At 42.7% G+C, this 17619-nt stretch overlaps 1 protein-coding gene across 2 annotated transcripts in view; it reads right to left on the bottom strand.

Annotated features, from left to right (window-relative positions):
• stk40 (serine/threonine kinase 40) overlaps nt 1-17264 on the bottom strand; it is a 45808-nt gene extending 28544 nt beyond the window's left edge. Inside the window, exon 1 of one of the 2 annotated variants that reach the window (XM_007906764.2) lies at nt 16993-17264. In XM_007906764.2, the coding sequence (XP_007904955.1) occupies nt 16993-17052 (60 nt within the window). In that variant the 5' untranslated portion in view covers nt 17053-17264. Of the gene's footprint in view, nt 1-15278; nt 15389-16992 lie in introns of those variants that run through there. The other variant, XM_007906765.2, reaches the window with a different exon arrangement.
• Nucleotides 17265-17619: the final 355 nt, after the last annotated feature.

The raw sequence follows: 17619 nt of genomic DNA, 5'->3' as shown, positions 1-17619 counted from the left end.
AGGTGCAGTGACCACTACTGAGTATCCTCCCGGGGGGGGGGGGGGGGGGGGGGGGAGAGAGCGCTGAACTGGTTCCAAGGTGACATAGACATGTTTAGCAAAGGAATGTCAGAATCGAGCCAACCCTCTATTGCAGTCTCAGCAGTCGAGTTCCTAAGCCAGGCAGTACTCCAGGGCACTGCTGATGACAGCAGTCGGTCTGGCTCATTGGCAGGACTTGGAACGTCAGACTGTCACTGGAGGCAAGGACTCTTCCTACTCAGCTACCGCTGGCTGCAAGCCTAAGCCCTAATGGATTGGGTGGCCCCAGCTAAACAAGCAGAGATATCAATGGCAAGATGTGCGGTTTTAGCCGATTTGACTCCAACACACATTCTGGAGTCCCCAAGCCTTGACTCTTGCCAGCTTAATACTCTCTGGAATTGGGTTAGCAGGATGCATTCCTCCAGGAAGAGTACATATTCCACTCCAATACACTGGAATTTCTATGTGCACGTGAGATGCACAGAACTGTGTTTCGTTTGGATATTCAAGCATGGTAATGGATTTCTGTATGTCTCAAACACCCATCTCGGCTAAAGTTTAAAAGGCAAAAGTATGGAATCACCAAACAAGCTTCAGGGGCCTAAAATATGATCATAAAGTGCCAAAACGGCATTCAATTCCCTCCCCAACAAACTTTCCCCTCTCTTGAAGATACAAACTCCTTTTTCTCTTCCATGAGGTACAGTTCCACAAGTACCACTCAGCCTCTGGTTCCTCCCTGTTTTATGTGAGCTATAAATGCCAGAAACATATACTACCCCACCACACACACTTTCCAGTGGGTGAGGTCACCGTTAGCAATCCTGCCCTGATACAACAGTTCTTGGAAGTAGGTGGTTATTAATTGGTAACGAAGTAATGATTTTACACCTCTTTCTATCCCAGGAACACAGAGGTAAAACATAGCTGCAACTGCTGCCCAAATGAGAACAGCCAACTCAGATGCACACTTGCAATTACTCTGAATTTTGCCTGAAAATCAGCCCTCCTCCAAATAAACTGTTGCTTGAGTATTAGGTCAGAGTTGCTCTTTAGCAGGTACTAATTACCCATGTAAAACTCGTTGGCCAGGAAATTAAATGGAAATTAATGACAACTCAAGTTCACAAGATAGAGTACAGGTTCCCTCTTTACATACAGCAACATTCAGGACAATGCAATGGCAATCAGAATATAACAGTCTATGCCAATTCAGCCCATCAAGTTGAGCTGCTGTTTTTTCTCCACATGGACTAATTCCACTTTCCTGCTCACTCCCATACCCTTTAATATTCCTCCTCTTCACAAAGCATAATTCCCTTTTCAAAGAATTTATAGACCAAACCGTGCATAGAATTTTTTAACCACGTAAGGGAATGTGGTTTATCATAATAATTCTTGCATTTGATATATTGCCTTACCACACTGTCAAGACTCCTCAAAGTATTTCACAGGATATACTCTAAACAACAACATTTGCATTTATAGTGCCCCTCACGCCGGGTAGCATATCAGAGCGTTTAAATTTACATGCTGTAAAGTGGTCTGACTGGGTCTATTTGGGGCACTTTTCAGATTTTTTTTCCAAAATCTATCAGGTACAATGTAAAAAGATAATGGCAAAGATTGTGGCACATAAAATTAAGTGAAATGCAGCCACCTGAAAGGGAGATGGTTGAAGGGCAGAAAGCAAAGAGTAAGGCTAAAATAACATTTCTTGGAGTGGAAAGATGTAGTTAATAGTGCTCCCCTGTTTCCTTACTGAAATATACTTGACGTGACCTCTACTCGTTTCCTATTTGGTTAGTCCTTTTGCTGGTCTGTGTTTATTGCCAATTTTTCCTTCTCGTTACTCTGGGAAAGATCCTTTTTATCTCACTATTACTTGCCCATTGCTTTTTATTCTCGTACAAACTAATAAAATTGGAATCATGGTTTCCCAACCGTTCCCAATACTCGAAACTCCATCAAGGCACCTCTGTAAAGACGGTTATGAAGTGAAATGGCTTGCCTCTGGAGGCATGATTCTTGTCTAGAAAATAGCATAAAAAGGAGAACATACATTTTAAAATAGACAATTATTTAATCAGAATCCAAAATACTGCAAATGCTGGAAATCTGAAACAAAAACAGAAGTCGGGTCCACGACCCTTCATCAGAACTGTTTTTGTTATTTATTTAATCAGTGTATTTTCACAATCAAATCTGCAGATCAGCTTTGACTGTTTGTCTGTACCAGAAAGTTCTGTTTATTAACAAGTTACTGTCCAGCTCAAAAGTATTTTGCCAGCTTGCAAATTCAGAGCAAACCCTGCAGTTTTGCAAATTAAAATGCGACTTAGAATTGTGGACCTTTTACTGCAGTTTAAAGGTGGATTGTACAAGTAGAGCTGATTTATGTATTGCATTCTGGAACACAAAGCAAAAATGCATCACTACATGGCAATCATTCAAAGTAATGAAAGACAAAATTGGTTTCACTTTTAGTACTGGGAAGGGACAATACAATCAAGGACAATTAAAAAGGTGAATGTTTTAATAACTAGTACGTCACTTTTATCAGCAGAATGATGGAACTGAACATAATCACACAGCATTTATACGGTCAAATATACAGTCAATTCACTTTACAGTATATTCTGTGGAGAACTTTGAGGCGTCTAGAAAACGTGGTAAGGCACTCTACCAAATGCAAGGATTATTATTATTATTTCTGTTAAACATAGAATTGGAATATTTGAATTTCTTTCCAAGACAACAATTTTCTGTCAAGAACTTTCAATGAAACAGCTGTTGGGATGAATATTTTAAAACCACACCAAAAAAGTAGCACGCATTAAACAGCCAGCATTCATGACTAACATTTTCCATCAGCACCCAGTACACAACCCTCACTCCACAGAAGGCCCTGAATACAGCTGCCCCCTTCCTTCCTTTCTCCCTCCATAGCCCTGGACACAGCCCTCAATCCACTGCGGATAGACTAGTGTTAAATTTAAAGATCAGTCTAGATTTTTCAAGGCACCAATCACAAATTATCAGGATACATCTTTCATTGTGAAAATACATTTCCACTACTCACTTTAATTTTTCTACTGCTGCTATTTTAGATATTGTCAACAATGGCGAAACTGCCTTTAAAATTGGCAAAGAATAACTTCCATAGTTATTGAAAAAACTGCACTGTGTTTGTAACATTAGGTAGATGAGTCATAGTTGGCAGCGAGACACAAGGCATAAACACAATGCGGCTAAAGTCACAAGCTTCCTGTGGTCAGCCCCATGAGCCTAATGTGTGCATTATGTCTTTACGGATTGACAGATTCAATTTAGAATACACACACCAGTAGCTCGAAAGTACTGAACGTCACTCACTGGCCTTGACAGAAAACTATCTGCAGGCTATCACTCAATCTGATCAATGAAGAAGGATATAATCATTGCAAACCAATTGAGAATTTCCTTTTCTAATGAAAATATCCAGAATAATGGCTACTTCCTGAATTGTTATTAAGCAGGGGTTTCCACCCACATAAGCTGCAATTGTGTACAAGTTCTAAAACAAATGAAAACCCAATGTTCATTCTCTGCCTACCTTTCATTCCACACATAGGACTTCCCAGCAGGAACCACCAGTAAGTGACTAGAAAATCAAATCCTGCCCTAGGGAACGTAAACCACTGGCCAGGCTGAGATCAGTTAATTAAGTACTGACCACAGAACTGAAGTTTGGGCAATTGTGGTGTACAGTATAATCATTCAACTGAGTAACACACAGTGGAACTACCCACTGGGACAAGCTCAGTTTGTACCTCAGAACAAACTTTATCACAATGCCTATTATCCCCACTATAATAGTCTCCTTGCTTGACACCACACCACAGTGTTAGAGATGCACAAAAAAGAAACACTAAACTTCTCACCCTGAAATGTGTCCCAGGGATGAACTACATGCTTTCTTTGCAACTTCAATTGAACCTCAAATACTTCCGTCCATTATTCTTCATAGACTTTGGATGCAGACTTTGGATCTGATATGGTGATGGCACTGAACTTTCTAGGTTGGTGTTTTGCAATAGAGTTTGTGCTCAAATTTCTAAGTAATTCTGCATTTTAATAATCTCTGTATGTAATATAGTGCCTTATGTCACTGAAATATCACAAAATACTTTACACGAGTTAATGTAGAGTGCAGTGACTGCAAATTTGGTGGAAAAAGTGGAAGCAAATTTGCATACAGCTAAGACCCACAAACAGCTACGAAGTGAATGACTAATTTTCTAAAGGATTGTTGGCTAGGACACTGGGAGAAACTTCCTTCTCTTTTCGAAGAGTGCCGTGAGATTCTTAACAGCCACAGGTAGACAAGCAAGACCTTGGTTTAACATCTCTTCCAAAGAGCAGTATCTCCCACAATGTAGCATTCCCAAGCACCGTATTCAGAGTGTCCCGTTTAGTTTCTTTGCAGATTAAAGTGAAAAGCTGGAAAACTGTGATCTCTGCCTCAATGAGAAAATGTCTCATTCAACTGATAGTCTTTGACATTTTTTACAATTCGAAAAATATGGCGCTCAGGCGATTTTGAGGCTGCAAACTCATCTTTAGGTTGTTATAACTGAAGGAAACAACCAGAAAAACCTGTCGTGCAAATAATCCATCTGCACTCTGCTCAAACACACTGTGAAAGCCGACCACAGATTCGCCTCACAGTTCACATGATGTTGACTTCAACAAGTATTTGTACTCAAAAGTGAATGAGTAATGCAGTAGATATTTGGCCCTGAACCATCGCACTATTCTCTGAACAATGAGTGCTCCTTTCTTTATAAACAAAATTTAAAGATAAAAACAGAAGTAGTGGCATCACACAAAAAAACATTTGATCTTATCCTTCAAGAATCCCAACCCTTCCTCGCCCCCACTGAAGCATGAGACTGTTTGTTCAATGACAATTCACCATTGCCACCCTTCTGGTACCCTCATCAATTCCACCTGATGGATATCCTAGAAATACTTACTATTGTCTGTCTACACAAATACTATTAAAGTATGAAAACAAGACAATCAGTCCAAATAGTCCATGCCAAAATTAGTCAATTTCTAATCCATGAGCCTCCACCTCTCCTAATTGCCTCTATTCCCCTTCGCCATCATACTTCTGAATCCACACCCTCTTGTCCAAGGTTTGGCACATCAAGAAGCACTATTCTGCGTTTAATTTCTGAATCCCATTTAGCAGTTTACAAACCTTTACAGGTCTTCTCAGATGTATCTTTTAAAACCAGGTGGGCCGGATTTGAGAAATGTCCGCAAGCCACATAATCAATATTTATCAATATTAATTTTTGCGTTTTCCTTCCAGAAATGTAACATTACCACAGCGCATTTCTCACCTTGGAAGGTCGTCTCAAAGCGCTTGACACTGCTGGCTGGGCACCTGAGCTGCTGGTGGGAGCAGAGGGAGGTGGGATAGGGAAGTGAAGGGATGACCAAAAGCATAATCAAAGAGTTAGGTCTTGGCACATCTTGGAAGAAGGGAGAGAGAGAGTGTGAGTTGGAGGGACTCTGAGAATGGAGCTCCAGAAAATGGGGACAAAATAGCGATGGTAGGACAGGTGGGGTGGGGGTACATGAAGCAATCCGGTGTTTGCTGGATAAAGGGAACGTTCGGAATGGGGAGGGGAGGTCATAGAGGAGTTTTTCACTGGAGAAAGAGGGAAAACTGCAAGGCGCCTGTCCTTGTTTCCCCCGCTCACAGCAGCTGAGGGAGGCTCCGATCGGCTATCCTGACAGTGAACCACAAAACTCTGCCCTCACTTTTCTCCTCTCCCTCCGTCCCTGTTTCTCTCTCCCTCTCTCACTCACACTCTCCTCTCTCTTTCTCCTCCTCTCACTTCCTGACAGACTGCAGCAACAGGTGGCATTATTTCAACTCCCTGCAGCTGAATGCACTGCAGTTCCTCTCAAGCTGAGGGGAATGCAAGTGGATCTTCTGCCAACCGCGTCCTCCCAACCACCGGCTCCTCCCATTGCCATGAGAGGATCGACCACTGGGGAGGGTGGGAAGGAATAGGCGGGCCGGATGCAATCACTCCCCCGGCCGCCAGTTGGACCACCCTGTTTTGAAGGATTAAAACCATGAGTTTATCTATCCTTATCTGGCTTTGTTTCTCTGCTCCTAAGGTCTGGGACACTTTATTGTACCAACTGTATGCATTACTCCACATGCAGCCGAACTAGTAACTGTACAGATTAAGCACACTTCATGGTCTCAACTGAATAACATTGCCCAGCATCCAGTTTGCCTTGTTTATTATTGCCTCACACTGCTTTGACACAGTAAAAAACAAGTCAATTAACACCCTAAGATAATAATAATAATCCTTGCATTTGATATAGCGCTTTTCACATCTTCTAGACATCCCAAAGCGCTTCACAGTGAATTGACTATATTTGTGGGCGAACGCGGCAGCCAATTGCGCACAGCAATGTCCCACAAACAGTCATGGATTGAAAATGACCAATTTATTATTGATCGTTTTGGAGGGATTATTATTAGGCTCTGTGTGGAGTAAGGAAACTTGCCCAAGGTTTCGCCCTCTGCCGGGAGTTGAACCCAGGTCTCTCACTTGCAAAGCGAGTGCTCTAACCACTGAGCTACAGGATCCCTTTCCCCTTTGGCAAGTTAATTCTATCCATATAGTTCATGTACCTTCTGTTTTTACTTTGAATCAGCATAACCGTGCATAAATCCATACTGAATTTAACAGATGAATTCTGGTATGCCCTATAGAATATACAAATTGAACTATATAAGTTACATTAGATAGTGTCTCTATGTCCAAAGGATATCTCAAAGCACTTCACAACATTCGTACTGTAGTGCACAACAACAATCTTTTAGAACTCAGCAGCCAATTTTGCACAGCAATTTCCCACAAACAGCTATGAAATGAATAACCAATTTTATCTGGAGGAATGCTGGCCAAGACACTGGGACAAACACCCTCCTCTTTTTGACCAATGCCACAGGATCTTTAACGTGTCCATTTGATCGAGCAGACAAATTAACATCTTATCGAAAAGGCGGCAGTTCCGACAATGCTGCACATTTTCAACAATGTATTCAGAGTTTCTGGATAGATTATTGTGTCAAAGCTACTTCAACCCACAACCTTTTGACTCAGAAGTAAGTGTGCCATCACCTGAGTCAGGCTGACATTTCGACTGTGAAAACAGTTTATAACTGTGAACAAAGAAATCAAATGAATCTCAGCACAAACCCCTAAGGCACTGCACTCAATCCTAACCCCCTTCCAGTTTAGTTCCCCTAGGAATCTGTTGTGCCTTTGAGAAATGCAGGTTCACTTATAGTGCCATATGGCTCTCTACTTCATTTGGAGCATCACTTCAAAATAATATCAACCAGCCAAGATCTAACCCTTCTGAGCCATGCTGGCTGTCAAGTTATTTTCATACAGACATTTCCAGACATTTATTCATTCTATAGTCAGTCATCTTCATTTTCACATGACATGTTTGAAAAGCAAACATTTACATACGAGTAGCTAAACATTTCTGAATCGTTAGCATCACAATAGCCAAAAGTAAAAGCATAAACTCAATGACTTATTGTGTGCCCTCACCCCTAGTCATACCTAGCCACACTCCTATCCCAGTTATCAGTTCTAGATTTATACACATCGATCCAAGGGCCTGAAAAATGTTTTGTTTGGAATGTAACAATCACGATAGTTAAATCACTAGGTCCAAGCTGTTGAATGTGATTCTGTCCTAATGTATACTAAAACAAACTGGACTAAATTCATTTATTCCGTAGAAATGGACGAATGTTAAGAGGCCAGTTGGCTACTTGGTCAATGTTTGCTCCTCTGAGTAGCCCTGCTCCTATCCTGCACTAATACCTTTCCTCTGCATGTTCAATTATTTCTAAATACTTTCAGGTAATCAAAATCATTACTACAATCCCACAGGAAAAAGGCTAGAAATTGGAATTAATAAAAAAAAACAATTTCACATGAGGGGTAAAACCTTAACTGAAATAACAACAGATGCTATTCAGCTAGGACAATAAACTCCAAAACACCCATCAAAAACCATCTTCCCTCAACAACAGCTGCGTTTATATCTTATGAACCAATTCATAAGGTTGACGTAATTGGCGAGAGAAAAGCAATTCACTGTCAACTATTTTGCAGACTGGTAAATGGTGAGAAATGTTAATGGTACAACCAATACACAACATTCATAAAACAGCAAAGGAGATGTTCATTTAGCATATTATTGAAATGGATGAATACCAAGAAATACCAGCACTTGAATCACTTTCTGTCACTCAATTCACAGGAACTGCCACTTCAATACAAAGTATTGACTGTGTGTCTGAGGGATAGAAACAGTCACTGTGGTTATCTTTAACTTCCTCTACTCAATGCACCGACATCCCAGAGATCGTGGTTATTTTGGGTGCATTAAGTGAGAGAAGGTTAAAGTCAGCCAGTGATAGTTTCCATACCCCACGCACACAGGCAATTGATTACTATGAGGAAATGCCAACCAGCGCATTACTTCCTCTACTTGTACAGAATCTCATTTAGATACAATGCTTTATTTAAGACTTTTCATCCTAAGGGGAATGGTTATCCTTTAAACTTTGGTTACATCCACAACTCGATACATCTCACGACAACCTCTCGTTGTACACCAGAATCTCGTGGTACTATCCCCGTAAACAAAGATCAAGGCAACACAAACAGGATTGAAAGTCATACTACCTCACATGCATCTAAGCAATACTCAGCCATTGAAGAGCTGGAGGTGAATACTAGTCATTACTAACCTGGGTTTACCTTGGACTGCTCACTTACACTAATTTGAATTATGAATGCCGACATTGTGGACATTTTCACACAAAATATTTTGTGCAAAACGTTTCAAATTGAGAGGTATTTGAGCATGTCAGGTTAAGCTTATAAATTACACAGAATGATCTAGTAAGTCAGTGCTGTACTTCACAGTAGATCAAAAAAAGTTGAAAGAATAAATCACCTAAGACTGCTTTGTAGTGTTGGTTGCCTGTGACACTGGCATGCAACAATGCTGTTAACAAATATTCACATTTGCACAAATGCCTGTCAAGCAAAACTTTGCAAGCAACTCTTTGCATGTGTTAATGTCTTTTATTATTTAAACCTGCCGGAATTTAATCCTTTAATCCTGAATCAAGAGGTTAAATTGAGTATTTTCCACTCAGGCACAGGCCATGATTGAAAGTCATACCACCTCACAGACATCTGTGTAAATTGTGCAATATTTTATGGAAATCCAGTCTTGTGTGAAAGCAATTGCAAAACTGACTGCTGAGATATCCTAATTTTTTAGTATGCTTTGTGAGTAGACAGCACAAAACGGTGACACAAGTTTTAAGGAAACCAGTTATCAAGTGCTGTAAACCTACCGCAAAAAGGGAGATTCAATGCTACAAACTACTTCATGTGTTGGAGGTGATTTGTATTACTGGAGAAGGTAAAAGTAACATGCGTGTTTGGCATTTTTAAATCCTTGTGAGACGCTGCAGTTAAAAAACATTGAAAATCTGAACAGATGATTTGAAATTAAAACATTTTCCTTCCTCCCTCGATTCCAATCCACAACTTGGGTGCAAACCCTTAAACGTCTAGTGTTTTGCGATGTCCTCTCGATGTGAAAGGCACTATTTATAAATGTAATTTTGTTTTTGTTGTATATTCAAATCTTGATATGGAGCTTGAGGCCACAACCTTCTGACTCAGAATGATAGAGCTACCAACTGAGCCAGGCTGACACCCTATTAAGGACTGCTGGCAGCTCGTGAACCTGCAGTGAACTCTCAGCCGGAGGTAGTACATCACCTTTTAAAAGGGATAAATTAACTACTTTTGCTATAATCCCCCTTGTTGTCTGAAATTTACACAGTTATTACAGCTTTAAAAATTCTACCCTTTAAATATAAATTTGCATTTCACTTCTGCACTGTGCAGTACAGCCCAATTCATCATCTCACCTTCAGGAGGAAGAAGGAACTCAAGAACAACAATAAATTACATTTGTATAGTGACTTCCACGTTAATAGGACATCCCAGTCAGGGATGCGTACCCGAGCTGGTGGTTGGGATCAGGAGGGTAGAGGTAGGAAGGTGACCAAAGGCACAGTCAACGTCAATGTTGCAGGGTAGGCACAGAAACTTTAAAGAACGAGGTCCAAGTCCCAAAAGTCCAGGAAAAAACAGTTGGATGAGCTCATCTGTAGAGATCGAGCTTTAAAGAGCAAACTGAGCCTAAGGAATCAATTCTTCAGTCACTCAAAACCTTATTCAGCAGAACGTTAAGGAGAAAGGTCTTGGTGGCAAGATTCTAAACTCCTGTATCTTCTCACCAGTTCACCACACTGCCACGCCACCAACTCAGGCAATCACAAAACAATGGTTTGTGAGAACTCATGCACTCACTGCCCCAAATGTCTGCATACATGCCACTTCAGGGGAAATCCTCTTGACATTCATGCAACAAGCAGAGCTCCAGTGATAGGTCAGCAACCACCAGGGAAGCACTAATGGAAACTTAATCCAACAATTTTCACTAATATGCTCTACTATCCAACATCCCAACTATTTTTGTTCCAGAAAGTTTTGCTCCCAATTACCATACTGATCTAGAAAATGGAAAGCTTTTGCTCAGTCATGGCAATAAAATAATAATCTATTCATTTGATATACCTTATGGTCAAAATGTCTCAAAGCAATTTTCTGTAAAGTGTAGTGAATATTTGTTGATGAACAAATCTCATCCATGTACCGCACAACATGCAATCACGTCCACTGAAAACCTGAATGGTGGATGGAACTTCAGCCAAATAAGAATTCTAGAAATATACAACACAGAAGGAGGTTATTTGGCCTATCCAGTCTACCCCAGCTCTCAGAGCAAGCTGCTTATTCAATCCACTGTCTGTTCTCTCCCTATATCCCTTCAAGCCTTTATCTTTCATGTACCTGCCTCTATTCCTCTCCTTCGCATTATCACATTGTTGTTATCACTTCCTGTTCTTGACATCAAACTGGAAGCGATATGAATGGCACCCTATATCTCAGAAGTCAGCTATTTTAGCAGATTTGTGGTGCAAATCCATTACATCCACATTTGTGCTATGAAGTAGCCCGTTAACAGGGCTTTTCTCTCTACTGCCACAACAAGATCTCCAGCAAACTCTCCAGTGCAGTACTGGTGTAGCTCTACATTGTTGGAGCGTCCGTCTTATAGATGAGGGGTTAACCTCAGATCACTCAAATGTGAAGTTTTTTTTGAGCTTTTCAACAACATGCTAAGAAGCTAGATCATATGCAAGAATTTCTCTCATTCGCCTCACCAAATTCTCCCCAAAACAGATGAATCGATCATTTGTCTCACTGCTGTAGATTTGCCCGTATCACAGTTGCTAACTTCAAAAAGAAATCATTAAATCATTGTCTGTGTGTGCTCAATACACAGTTGGGTGTGTGAGAAGTTTCTATTCAAAATCCAATTCTATTTTTATATCTGGAACTGGAAGCCCAAACAGTCTACTCCTCACCCTCTGCTGTACACACAAATAATCCTTGCATTTGATAACAGTGCCTCTAAAACCTACACGCATCAAACCACTTTCCAGTCTCATAGGGTTACATGGGAGTGATACAACCCAGAAACGGGCCATTTGGCTCAAGTAGTCCACAACCATGTTTATACTACACACATTCATGCGTTCATTCCTCTCACCTATATATTCCTCTGATGCTGTAACCTGTCCAATCTTTCCTCATGGCTGTATCCACTCATCTCTTGTAAAATCCCTGTAAATCTAACATGTCCTCTCTCCAAGGCTAGAATATCCTTCCTGTACACCCAACAGTACTCCCAATATGGTCTAACTAAGGTTTTATATAAATGTAACATTACACTTTTATACTCTATTTCTTTGAACATAAATCCAACTATATTTGCATTTTTTTAGTGACTTTTTTAGTGACTTTGTCTGCCTGTGCTGCTAGTTTTAATCTTGTGAATCTGTATCATAAGATCCCTTTTTTCCTCTACCCCTCTTAGGTTCCTACCATCCAGTATATTGTCGGCTTCTTTATTCTTCCCACGATAGTGAATCATTTCGCATTTCCCGAAAATAGATTTCATCTGCTATCTATCTGCCCATCTGCAAGGCTGTTCATGGCTTCCTTCTCTTTGCAATTCTTTTTCATTTCTAGTTTGGTTACCCCTGTGATTTTCAACACCAAACCTCCTATATCTAAATCCAATTTATTTATTTCACATGGTGAACAGAAGTGTCCTAGTACCTCGGTCCTGGGTAACACCACTTCCTGCTGCTTGCCCGGGTGAGATGCTGCTAGTTGCCCACATTAACTCCTACCCTTTGTCTTTATTTTTTAATCCATTCGGTTACCATGCCCTTAATTTATTGTATCCTTTAATATACTCCAATAACTTTTTTTTAAAATGGGTATTACCATTTGTCACCCTGGAGTTCTCTGGTATAATTATTTTTTCTACTAAATTCCTAAATATATTCACTAGTGCTTCAGCTACCTCTAACCTTCTTTAGGGTGCAATCCACCTGGGCCTGATGCTTTGTTAGGTTTGTCTAATTTATCTAGTATCTTCTTCCTCCCTAACTTAACTTGCATTTATATAGCACCCTTCACACAGGGAGGTGTCTCAGAGTGAGTAAGTGGTGTAATTAGACGCCTAGCCGGGATAAACAACCATAGACATGGTCAAAGAGGAAGTCTTCAGATGCGATCTGAAGACAAAGAGGAGAAAGGACCCAGGGATTGAGGCATGGAGTTCCTGAGATTTGGGGAATAATGGCATAAAGCACAGATACTGATGGTGGAGAGGTCAAGGGACATGTAGAAGGCCTGAGCCAGCTAAGTGAAGGGGTGGGTAGAGTGGGGTATGAGCATGTTGGAGAGGTGCAAGGGCCTGAAGTGAAAGGTGTGAAGATCCTGAAATGGATCCATTCAGTGATAGGGAGCTATCCAGGACTGGGGTGAAGGAAGTGTAGGGTTTGGTACAAGTGAGGATATGGGCAATAAGTTTTTAAAATCAGTGGACAATGTGAATGGTGAAGTTGGGGAAACCAACTAGGAGGGCATTGGAAAAATGGCAGGAAGTGACAAAAGTGTGGGTTTCAGCAACTTTGGGTGTGAGATATGGTCGGATGTAGAGGAAAGTGTTTCTGGTCAGGGAATGGATTTGGGGTAGGAAAGACAACTGGGGACAAACACAATGCTTAGGTTGCATACAGGTTCAGTGAGTCTGAGGGATTGGCTGCGGAGGTTAAGGAGGTCAGAGGAGCTAGTGAGAAGACAATGATGAAAGCCATGGCTTCAAGCTTGTCCATGTCCAGTTGCAGAACGTTATCGCTCATCTAGGCCTTGATGTCTAACAAGCATCTCATCTGATGTCACTTCATTCCCAACCATCTATTGTTGCTATATTTTCTTTTACCAGCCTCCTTCGAGGCAAAGTATTCGTCCGATTTATACTAGTTGAGTGTAGTGACTTTAGCTGTCGGCAAAAACAACCAAATCATTTGATTTACAACCAATTTATCCGGCAGCTAAGTCGGCCAGGGCAATGGGAGTCGCTCCATTAGCACCGTGGGATCAGTTTAGAGCAGTGGTGGCCAACCCATGGCTCTTGGGGGCCATCGAGAAATGGCCATTTACACTAGTCTAGGCGGGTCTGTGTTAAAACAAGTGCTTCCAGTTTTTCCTGATTAAATATTTCTTGATTTACAGCATACATCAAGCAAAACAACATCAACTTGCAAGTATATGTGGAGTCCTGTAGCTCAGTGGTTAGAGCATTCGCTTTGCAAGCGAGAGACCCGAGTTCAATTCCAGGCAGAGGGCGAAACCTTGGGCAAGTTTCCTTACGCCACACACCTAATAATAATCCCTCCGAAACAAACAATAATAAATTGGTCATTTTCAATCCACAACTGTTTGTGGGACATTGCTGTGCGCAATTGGCTGCCGCGTTCGCCCACAAATATACAGTCAACTCACTTTACAGTCTATTCTATGAAACACTTTGAGACATCGAGAAGACGTGAAAAGCGCTGCATCAAACGCAAGGATTATTATTATTATATAGTGTTCTTCATGTGGGATAGCATCGGTGGCGGAGCGGAACCTGATGTCGAGCCAGGTGGGAGGGGGAGGTGGGGAGGGTAATAATAATAATAATAATAATCCTTGCATTTGATATAGCGCTTTTCACATCGGTAGGATGTCCCAAAGCGCTTCACAGAATATACTGTAAAGTGAGTTGACAGTATATTTGTGGGCGAACGCGGCAGCCAATTGCGCACAGCAATGTCCCACAAACAGTCGTAGATTGAAAATGACCAATTTATTATTGTTTTTGGTTTTGGAGGGATTATTATTAGGCTCTGTGTGGAGTAAGGAAACTTGCCCAAGGTTTGGCCCTCTGCCTGGAATTGAACTCAGGTCTCTCACTTGCAAAGCGAGTGCTCTAACCACTGAGCTACAGGACTCCACTGGGTAAGAGGGTGACCCTAAAATATTCGGCCACGAAATACAGTCAATGCATAGACTTTTTACAAATAAACTCCGTGAAGCGCCTGGAGACCTCTCAGCCAACATGATACGCGCCATATCGAATGCAAGGATTATTATGCAGGATGATGACTATCATCTCAATACGGTCAAAGAGGAAGGTCTTCAGGGACGATATGCAATGAACATTAATGTTGTTAACCGACCAAAAAGGTGATTTGGAGTCTCACACTTCCCCCCCCACCCCCCACTCCTCATCCCCCCACTCCCCACCCCCCACTCCTCCGGCGTTGACAGCGCGGCTCCACCGCCCGCCCCCCGGGGCACTGCACTGGAGCAGCAGCCAGACAAGACAAGACAGACTGCGGCCCGGCCAGAGGCCCCGGCAAATACCCTTCCTCCCCCGGGAGGAGAAAGAAAGAAAGCCACCCCCCCGCCCCCCCTCAGCCGGGCCGCCGTCTGCAGAAAGGGGACACTCTATTTTTAAATAAAGAACAGTCGCAAGATGGCAACAGGAGCCTCGCGGCCCCGCGGCCTCCGAGCGGCGGCTGCAGCCCCGGACACCAGCCGCCTCTGCACGCGCCGCCGCCGCCACGCGCCACCAAGCCGCCGCCGTACCTGTGACAGCGCCGGCCCCGCTAAGCGTCCTCACGGCGGCTCATGCCACACGGAGCCCGGGGCTGGTGCTGAGGCCTGGGCCCGGGGTTCCGGCGCGAGGCCGCCGAGCCGCGCTCCATCTCTCGCGAGCTCCGGGGAGCCGACTGCCTGGCAACGGCCGTGCCTCGCCCTCCTCCCACCCGCCGCCACGCCCTTCGCTATGATTGACGTGTCTGCATCCAATCAGCGTCGTGCCCGGCGCGCCTCGCTCCCGCCCTCGCCTGAGTGGCGCTCGGTCCTGACCAATCACCGCCGAACGCCCCGTTGCCGGCCGCTCACGCCCTCTTTGACGCACGCCGACAGTTGGGAGTGATTGACACTCCCGCCCGACCAATCAATCACAAGCGCGGACGGGAGGCGGGCGCGTGGCTCACTCGGGGCTGCGGGATTGGGCGATTTCCCGCTCAATTGGGCGGATTTGCTAATTTTAAACTGCAAAACTTGTTTTCGTCTCCTCCCCAACTCTACTGACCTTTCACTCACACAGTTTCAAAAGCACCAAAACTACATCAGCCACTCTGCTGCCCCATAGGGAGGCAATGCATGCTTGCAATGGGGCTACTTTTTGGGGCAAGTGCTTGGTGGACTTTGGGCTGCAAACGTGCAGTGTATTTTGGTTTCTGGCAAACCCTTGGCCTCACTGGTGTACAAGAACTTGGCAGCAGTTTATGCGATGCAACAGATGCATCTCACGGGAGAGCTGCGACTTTCTACAACGTTTCCATCAGCAACAGCCTCAGGGCAGCCAAACCCTACTTTATTCTCCAACTACACGTGTTAGGAGTGAGAGATGATGGGCGACGATTTGGATGGTGGAGTTTGTTTTGCTCCTGATCATGGTTCTGTCCTAATATAGGAACCGAGTTTGCAGGGCTGCAAATTGCCCAGAATGAGAAACTGTCTGAGCTGTGATTAATTTGATCCGTGGGGGGTGGTGGGCGGGGGTGAGAGGGGGAAAAGCTCTCTCTGCACAATCACAGTGTTAAAATCCATGTTACCCAACTTCATGATCTAACTCAGCTCCTTTGCGGGAAGTTGGGCTTTGAGTTGGTATGAGACATTATTGTGAAACTTTTTTTTTTGAAAAAAAAAGCAGTTTGGGCGTAAAAGAAAGGAAAAGGGTTAAAAAAAAACCACACACACACACAAGTATTTCAGCACCAGTCTTGTGTCCTTGCTGCGTGCGAGATGACTGGGTTTTGTGGATTCCTGGCATAGATTAAAGCTAATTGGGATCGAATAAACGTTCAGATTAATTGCAATTAAATCTTGCCTCGTTTGTTTTCATTAGGAATTTGCAAACTGCTCACAGTTAGGAACTTTGCCAAGTCGGACTTTGAGCATTTGCCAAAAAAAAAATCCTTATTTTCAATCCTTCTGCTGAGACGTCAAAGTGCTCGAATCTCACTTTATTGGATAATTTGGCAGGAATGATTCAAAAAAAAAGCAGTCGAGATTGCAACCAGTCCTGTTGTGTATAATTGGAAGAAGTGGGTCTATAGTACCAGATGTTTCCAATTATCTTATAGCACAGCAGAAAGTCACTGTTTCCAATGGTGTGGAGCTATGCAAATAATCACAACTATTCTGAATTGATCTGCGCTTTCTCCCCCACCAATCAAACAAAATAAAACACTCAGAGAACTCGTGAAATAGTCAGCATGATGGTACCTACCGTTGTAAAGTTTCTTCCTTTCTCTCTCCAACCCAGGCTCTGGACACAACACCAGCACATCAAAATGTTCTCATGTTCTGGCTGAGGTCACTGATCTTAAAGAGAATTGTGTTGCATTTGTCTCAGGCTCTTCGCATTCGCTGTGTTCAAAAGGTCCTTCCTTTCTATCCTATTGCATTCTCTCTCCTTTCAGGCAGGTAATCACAAACTACAGCCCATAACCCGATCCAATCGAGATGTAAACTGATAGCACACAGAGCCAACCAATCCAACTCCATCTCAGATCATTGACTCAGAAAGAGAAATCATATACTGGATTTCATGAGATGGGGGGGATTTTTTTTGAGATTCTGTTAGACTTTGATATAAGGCTCTGTATCAAATGCAAGGATTATTAAAGATTATTGTTGATAGGGTGCCGCTCTTGTGATCAGTCTCGATTGACTCATTTGTCAGTAAGGATCAAAAGTGCAAGTGAAGTAGAGATGGATGTGGCAGTCAGGTGGAAACTCTGAGTCACACTGCCAACCTGTCTGTCAATCATTCCTGGGGTAAGAGACAATGTCCCGTGAGTCATGCTGATCGTTCAATTATTCTTTGAAATAAAGAAGAGGAAAAAAGCAACAG

Source organism: Callorhinchus milii, unplaced genomic scaffold (assembly GCF_018977255.1).
Source record: "Callorhinchus milii isolate IMCB2004 unplaced genomic scaffold, IMCB_Cmil_1.0 Scaffold55, whole genome shotgun sequence".
Classification (NCBI taxonomy): domain Eukaryota; kingdom Metazoa; phylum Chordata; class Chondrichthyes; order Chimaeriformes; family Callorhinchidae; genus Callorhinchus; species Callorhinchus milii.
Note: the sequence above shows the minus strand (reverse complement) of the source record. Positions and strands in the feature narration are given on the sequence as shown.